This window comes from Pristiophorus japonicus, chromosome 5 (genome assembly GCF_044704955.1).
Source record: "Pristiophorus japonicus isolate sPriJap1 chromosome 5, sPriJap1.hap1, whole genome shotgun sequence".
Lineage (NCBI taxonomy): Eukaryota > Metazoa > Chordata > Chondrichthyes > Pristiophoridae > Pristiophorus > Pristiophorus japonicus.
Window position 1 is genome coordinate 289863457 of NC_091981.1, and position 8191 is coordinate 289871647.

At 45.7% G+C, this 8191-nt stretch overlaps 1 protein-coding gene across 1 annotated transcript in view; it reads left to right on the forward strand.

Moving 5' to 3' along the window:
• The window catches only part of c5h8orf82 (chromosome 5 C8orf82 homolog), a 29351-nt gene extending 21805 nt beyond the window's left edge, over positions 1–7546 (forward strand). Inside the window, exons 2-3 of the mRNA XM_070881798.1 lie at positions 257–305; positions 5686–7546. Coding sequence (XP_070737899.1) covers positions 257–305; positions 5686–6134 — 498 coding nt within the window. The 3' untranslated portion in view covers positions 6135–7546. The remainder of the gene's footprint in view (positions 1–256; positions 306–5685) is intronic.
• Positions 7547–8191: the final 645 nt, after the last annotated feature.

Below are 8191 nucleotides of genomic sequence, written 5' to 3' on the forward strand. Positions count from 1 at the left end.
ATTTTGTGGGATCTTGCTGTGCAAAAATTGGCTGCCGCGGTTCCCTACGTTACAACAGCGACTACACTTCAAAATGATTTCATGAGGTGTAAAGCGTTTTGGAACCCTCCTCTTACTATCCTCTTTGAGTATCTCGAGGTCCGAGGGAATCCTCTTCCAATGTGGCGCGACACGGAGAGGATGCAATATGAACTGGGCACTTGGAGCGACGTTGGCACGGCTTGTGGGAGTAACACTGTTCTGTGTTTTCTTGCAGCTCTTCCTTGATGACACAAAAGTGAAAAATTTCATCACTTGCTTTAAAGGTGAGTGTTACCCTGCCAGGTGTGTGCACACCCTAACTTAGACTTGAACTAATACATCTGACACTCAGAAACAAAACCAATTACCTTAGGATCAGATAATGTGGACCGACTTGTTACAGTTCACACTTTTTGGGCTCAATGTTCCCCAAAGCTGTTTTTTGGCATACTTAAAGAGTTACGTCTGTGTTTTTTGGGACCCAAGTACACCCAAAAAAAATCATCCACGTTTCCCTGTTTGAATTCTTCATGTTGGCGCCGCCTAGCCTGTCGTTTAGTTATGGGGGTGGAGCCCAAGATCTGCACCAAAAAGATCAGGTTCCCACGGTAACCAGGGGCACAATGCAGGCTGAGGTTGGAAAGTAAAACATACAGCCAGCTCACAGCAACCTGCACAAGCACATTACACATTGCAGCAAATTACCTCCATTAAATTATTAAAGTGTAATGACAAAAATCTATCTCTTTCCCCCCCCCCCCTTCCCGGTATCGGTCCCCGCTCCTATCCCTGGCCAAATGGCCTCTCTCCCAGTCCCACTCCTATCCCTGGCCAAATGGCCTCTCTCCTGGTCACCACACCGATCCCTGGCCGAACGGCCTCCTCCCTCCCGGTCCCCGCCCCTAACTATGCCCGAAAGACTTCTTCCCCCCCCCCCTGCTCTCCCACTCTCTCTTTCACCTCTCTGCTGCTGTCCAGGCCCTGGAACTGCATCTGTTGTGCTGATTTTCTTGACTCACCCAAGGCCACAGAGGCCACATATGTCGTCCTAAGAAGAATTGGAGTAAATCGGAGCTGGCCAAACTTGCTTAAATGGCCAGAATTGGTGCGGGTGGCAGGTTACGCCCCCTATGACACAAAAAAAAACTAACATAAAAAAACCGTAACTGATTGGGGAAACTTGTATTTTTTAACTTGGGCCAAAGAATGCGGCGCAAGTCACTGGGCAAAATTGAGTCCTTTGTCTTGTTTTCAGAATAAAAATGTTGCTTTCATAAGCAGTTCAAGACTCTTATTATCTGAAACATCCCCTTATGCGTGCTATGTCAGGGTTAGCATGCCTAGGATTGCAGTATGAACAGTCACGATCACCTGCATTCTCCTGACTCTCCCGAAAGGCAAAAAAAACTACTCCGACATACCACCTCATGCTGGTTAAAACTACTGGTCAGATTTATTTATAGATTAAGTAGTCCGCAGTAGTTCTGTCAAAAAGTACAAGCTCTGTCATCTGTTTTCTGAGGACCTGACAATGTTGTGAATTTAATGACCTGCTTAGCGCAAAGACCCTGTCTGCTGACCAATACCCAATCAATCACTCTAGCCTGGACTGGTAGACAATTCATCGCAGGACTCCCATTTTCACCTTGGTGAAGGAAAGGTGGCTTCGATTATAACTCGCAATTAAACTATGTAATAAAGTACAGAAATGTTCCCATTTTCTCAAACTTTACAGAATATAGCGACTGCAAACCCCTCCCCAAGTAACATTTCATTTAAAAAAAAAAACACATTTGCGAACGAGTTGTATTTTGTCCATCCCCACTCCCATGAAGGTCCTCAAATTCTATTCCTCTACTGGGACGGGACTATGGGTTGTTCTCAGACCACTGCTCTGAACTGGCAACTAGTGTAGGTGAGCGGAGCATATAGTCCAATCTCTCTTCCTCTCTCCCCATGGAGAAAACGTGGCTTCCATTCAGAGTCTTCTGCTGATAACGTGACTTAGATTCGGGAATATATGTGGGAAGTACAGGTGCCTTTAAGAATTGAGATTGTTCTAACAAACATTCAGTCATTGCTTTCTAAAAATATAGGGTGAAAATTTTCCTTCCGTCTCATGTTTCTATGCAATTAAAAAATAACTTTTCCAATGGATCTTTGTGTCCCTTATGGTGAATGCTATCAATTCATGGGAGTTAGCTCATTTCTGTTTTTAGCACCTGGGCTCTTTATCCATTTCTCTCGTGTTGGGTATTGCCTGTTAGATTATGGAGTAAAGCTCTATTAAACCTGCCTCAACAATAGCTTCAGCCCTAGAAAAGCTACTCTTTCTGTGTTATTTCCATTTGCCACACTGCTATCCCCTTCATGACTGACGGTGTAAGACTGGATTACAGTTGGGGCTGTGTTTGAGATTGATCTGTAAGAGCCCTAAGTAAAAGTAAGAAACAGACTTAACGTTTCAATGATCTTTTGCCATTGAGTTCTGATGAAAGGTCGTTGACCTGAATCGTTAACTCTCTCTTTCTCTCTCCACAGACGCTGCCTAACCTGCTGAGTATTTCCAACATTTTCTGTTTCTATTTCAGATTTCCAGCATCCACAGTATTTTGCTTATGTGCCGGGAAGAACTCCCCTGCTCTTCGAAATAGTGCCATGGGATCTGTTATGTCCACCTGAGAGGGCAGACGGGGCCCTTGGTTTATCATCTCATTGGAAAGACTGGCACCTCCGACAGTACGGCACTCCCTCAGTACTGCACTGGCGTGTCAGCGTAGATTTTGTGCTCAAATCTCTGAAGTGGGACTAAAACCCACAACCTTCTAATTCGAGCGAGAGTGCAACCCACTGAGCCATGGTTGACACCAGGTCATTATAGGTCGGGAATTAATTCCGGGTCAGTTCCACATCATGTAGTACATTTACCAGCTAAACAATGGGGCGGGGGGGGTCAACCCTTTTATTTTGTGGGTGACATATTTACGTTCCATGGAACTCTGTGTGCCCCGTGCAGTTTGAAACCACTTTCCCGTTAGTTGCTGCTGCTAACGGATCTGGGTGCTGTGATTTCAGATTGATCCACCAAGGAGGAAACAGTGCTAAATACAGCCCTACCCTACCCTGCCTAAACTCCCGGGCCTACACAATTCAAACAGGGCAAATTGGCAAATAAGAATTATAAGTGTAAAGAGGAGCAGGGTTTCTGAACTATGAAAACGGGATTGCCAGGGCTCGGAGGTGACAGGTGGCCTTCCGGCCGCAGTTTGATTAGCCCTGCAGCATACAACAACAACTTATATTTATATAGCGCCTTTAACGTCCCAAGTAGCTTCACAGGAGTATTATACGATTAAAATTTGACAGCGAGCGCATAAGTAGAAATTAGCGCAGGTGGCCAAAGAGGTATGTTTTAAGGAGCGTCTTGAACATAAGAACATAAGAAATAGGAGCAGGAGTAGGCCATTTGGCACCTCGAGCCTGCTCTGCCATTTAATAAGATCATGGCTAATCTGATCTTGGGCTCAGCTCCACTTCCCTGCCCACTCCCCATAACCCTTCACTCCCTTATCGTTCAAAAATCTGTCTATCTCAACCTTAAATATATTTCAGCCTCCACAGCTCTCTGGGCAGAGAATTCCACAGATTTATCACCCTCAGAGAGAAGAAATTCCTCCTCATCTCAGTTCTAAATGGGCGACCCCTTATTCTTAAACTATGCCCCCGAGTTCTAGATTCTCCCACGAGTGGAAATATCCTCTCTGCAATCTACCATGTCGAGCCCCCTCAGAATCTTATACGTTTCTATATGATCACCTCTCATTCTTCTAAACTCCAATGAGTATAGATCCAACCTGCTCAACCTTTCTTCATACATCAACCCTCTCATCTCAGGAATCAACCTCGTGAACCTTCTCTGATCTGCCTCCAATGCAAGTATATCCCTCCTTAAATAAGGAGATCAAAACTGTATACAGTACTCTAGGTGTGGTCTCACCAATATCCTGTACAGTTGTAGCAGGACTTCTCTGCTTTTATACTCTATCCCCTTTGCAATAAAGGCCAACATTCCATTTGCCTTCCTGATTACTTGCTGTATTTGCATACTAACTTTTTGTGTTTTATGCACAAAGACCCCCAGGTTCCTCTGTACTGCAGCATTTTGTAATCTCGCCTCATTTAAATAATAATTAGCTTTTTTATTTTTCCTGCCATAGTGGATAACCTCATACTTTCCCACATTATACTCCATCAGACAAATGTTTGTCAACTCATGTAACCTGTCTATATTCCTTTGTAGATTGTTTGTGCCCACTTCACAACTTGCTTTCCCACCCATCTTTGTATCATCAGCAAACTTGGCTACATTACACTCGGTCCCTTCATCCAAGTCATTATAATAGATTGTAAATAGTTCAGGCTCCATTATCGTTCCCTGCGGCACACCACTATTTACAGTTTGCTAACCGGAAAATGACCCATTTATCCTGACTCTCTTTTCTGTTAGTTAGCCAATCCTCTATCCATGCTAATATATTACCCCCAACCCCGTGAGTTCTTATCTTGTGCAGTAACCTTTTATGTAGCACCTTATCGAATGCCTCTGGAAATCCAAATACACCACAGCCACTGGATGAAAGAAAGGTAGAAGGAGGTCAAGAGGCAGAGAGGTTTAGGCAGGGAGTTCCAGAGCTTGGGGCTTGGGCAACAGAAGGCACGGCAACCAATGGTTGAGCGATTATAATCCGAGATGCTCAGGAGGACAGAATTAGAGGAGCGCAGTCATCTTGGGGTGGGGGGATTGAGGGGCTGAAGGAGATTACAGAAATAGGGAGGGGCGAGACCATGAAGGGATTTGAAAATAACGATGCGAATTTTAAAATCGAGACCAATGTAACTGGAAACCAATGTAGGTCAGCGAGCATAGGGGTGATGGTAGAGAGGAGACTTGGCGCAAGTTAGGACACAGGCAGCTGAGTGTTGGATCACCTGTAGTTTACGTAGGGTAGATTGTGGGAGGCCAGTCAGGAGTGCTTTGGAATATTCAAGTTTAGAGATAACAAAGACATGGATGACGGCTTCAGCAGCAGATGAGCTGAGGCAAGGGGTGGAAACGGGCGATGTTACGGAGGTGGAAATAGGCGGTCTTAGTTATGCTGCGGATATGTGGTCAAAAGCTCATTTCAGGGTCAAATGCGAACAAGAGAGCTACATAGAATTTACAGCACAGAAACATGAGCTTCCGCCCATCTTACTTCATCACGCCCTATTAGCATATCATAAGAATAGAAGGAGGAGTAGGCCATTTGGCCCTTCTAGCCTTCTCCGCCATTCATTAAGATCATGGCTGATCTTCTACCTCAACTCCACTTTTCTGTGCTATCCCCATGTCCCTTGATTCCCTTATCCAAAGATTTATCGCTCTTAAGTCTTAAATATACACAGAGCATCCACAGCCCTCTGGGGTAGAGAATTCCAAAGATTCACCACCCTCCTGAGTGAAGAAGTTTCTCCTCATCTCGGGTCTCTATCCTTTTATTCCGATCTCCCTCATGTACTTATCTAGCTTCTCCTTAAATGCATCTACGCTATTCGCCTCAACCACTCTCTGTTATTCGATCCGCTCCATTTAATGAAACTTCTCTTTCTGTTGATATTGAACAGATAAACAGTTCCTCGTTTTTTTCTTCAAGCAACTGCGGAAGAACTCCACGGGCCGCTACCTGGAATTCCCCTACGTGTCGCCCTGCGGGAGGGAGCGGAACTTTGTGCGCTGCGATGACCTGCCGGTCGTGTTCACGCACCTGATGAAGGTCGAGGGGTCTGAGGGGGAGCTCCTGTCCTACGGCGGGGGCGGCGACAAGCTGGCCGTAAGGTTCGAACCTGAAAGGTTGTTCATGCCGGAGAACGGGAGAGTGTATCACCCGGCCCCGGAGAGGTCGGGCAGCGTGGGGCTGGTCAAGTCTTCCCTGGCCTTCGAGCTCAGCGCCCACTTTGAATACGCTGGCGCCGGCCCCGAGAGGGAACCGCCGTCTCACTTCCACTGGAACGGCCAGCGCCACAGGTTGACCAATGAGCTCTCCTCGTTCATCCGCCGTGAAGAACCCACTTAGACGCGAAGCGCTCTTTATGTTGCCGGTGCGAGTTGGGGGGGGCGGGGGATGGTCACGATTAGCTCACTGGGGCCATATTATAATCTTGAAATATAATATATTGTCATTTTTTTGTCCCCAAGAAAGGCACCTTTATCAGAAAGAATCTGTAACAAGTAAAGCTGCCATGCAGTCCAGTTGGGAAATTGTGTGTTTCCACATCCTGGTGGGAATAGAATCGCTGTGACCCCCTCGCCTCCAAATAGGGCATTTTCCTGGCTGACTGCAATGCATTGACACCAGAGGGCGCTGTTTGTATTTCTGACTGCCTTGAGCGCCGCAAATGGGCCAGCCAAGAGAGGAAAGCAAGCGCTGCTTCCTCTAAATGTGTAACGTGCATTCGCTGGAAAGTGATTATTCAGTGAACACTTGCATCAAATTATTTTCTCACCCCACCCCCGTACCCCTCCATATTGTTTGTACTCGGGAGCTGTAATGTATTTGCTTCAAGGGTTCTTTGCTTAAGAATTCACAGCAGCACATTGCTATTAAGAACTAGTTGGTTTATTAGCAAAGGTTTAACAATCACACGACACATTACCAGTTCATCCACCAGGCTCACAACCATCTGCCTCATCGTGGATCCCCTGAACCCAACTGACTGGGGTTTTATTGAGTCTTGCGAACATCACGTGACTGGCTAAGCCTCTCCCAACTCAACAGCTCAACCAACCTGTGAGCATGCTCACTGGTGCATATATTACAGGGGCCATCACATCATTTCATCCAGAGAGAGTGAGCACACAACACGTGAAAATCTGAAAGTGTTTTATAACCCCCCCCCCCTCCCCCTCATTGCTGCTGAATTACCATTTTATTTGCTTACCACAGCAAGGCCCCTGCTGAATATTGCAGAAGTGGAAGGACATGCTGATTCATGTTTCATAGTTTGGCCGTGAGCTTCCGGTGTTACAAGTGGATGTGTTTAGGCTGATGCAGACACAGGCCAGGGATCGCCTTGAGACCTTCTGGTGTATGCCTCAGTCCCACATGGTGTGACATTCTGATTCCCCACACCAAATCATCCTTGTCACCTCTTAGGAGTTCGGCTGATCATTTGAGTGCAGGACCGTATAGCATTATTGTTGCAGACATGAACTTGCTATGAACTACACCGAGACTGTCAGCAATAATTTCAGTTGGAAGCCTTACAGATGCAAACCCAAATTCTGGAGGGAGAGTTCTATCCTGCTGTGGATTTCCAGTCCCATTTCATGCTGTCTGTTCCATCGCTGGTTGACATCAGTCCTGACTACTCATGCATTTAGCCAACAGGGGATGAAAGTATTTTCTCGCAGTAGCTGTCTGTTCAGGCATCACTGTTTAGTGCTTCATTACATCAGTACAATAAAGGAAATCATTTTAATATTGAATGCAGTGCTAATTTATTTACTCAGTGATGTACAAGAAGGTAATTTGCTGTAAAAAAATGTATAAACTATGTGGCAGTTAAGTAAATGCAAGTGCACTTAATATTGCAGTAGCTATAACAGAATTTGTGTTGTGCATTAATTCCAATTCTCTCACCGGTGCAAGGCTTCTGCTTTTGTGGGGTTGGGAGAATCAGCTTAATAATGAATGGCACCAGTGTTCTTCTTTGCAGTTTAATATTTTCTCTTTTAGAATGTTGTTCCTGTGGCTCAGTGGATAGTACTGCCGCCTCTGAGTCAGAAGGTTGTGGGTTCAGGTCTCCAGAGACATGAACACAAAAATCTAGGCGGACACTGCAGTGCAGTGCTGAGGGTGTACCTCACTTTCAGATGAGACATTAAACTGATGTCCCGGCTGCTCTCTCAAGTAGACGTGAAAGATCCCATGGCACTATTTCAAAGAAGCGCAGGAGAGTTCTCCCCGGTGACCTGGCCAATATTTATCCCTCAACCAATAAAACAAAAAAAACAGGTGATCTAGTCATTATCACATTGCTGTTTGTGGGAGCTTGCTGTGCACAGATTGGCTGCTGCGTTTCCAACATTACAACAGTGACCACACTCCAAAAGTACTTCATTGGCTGTAAA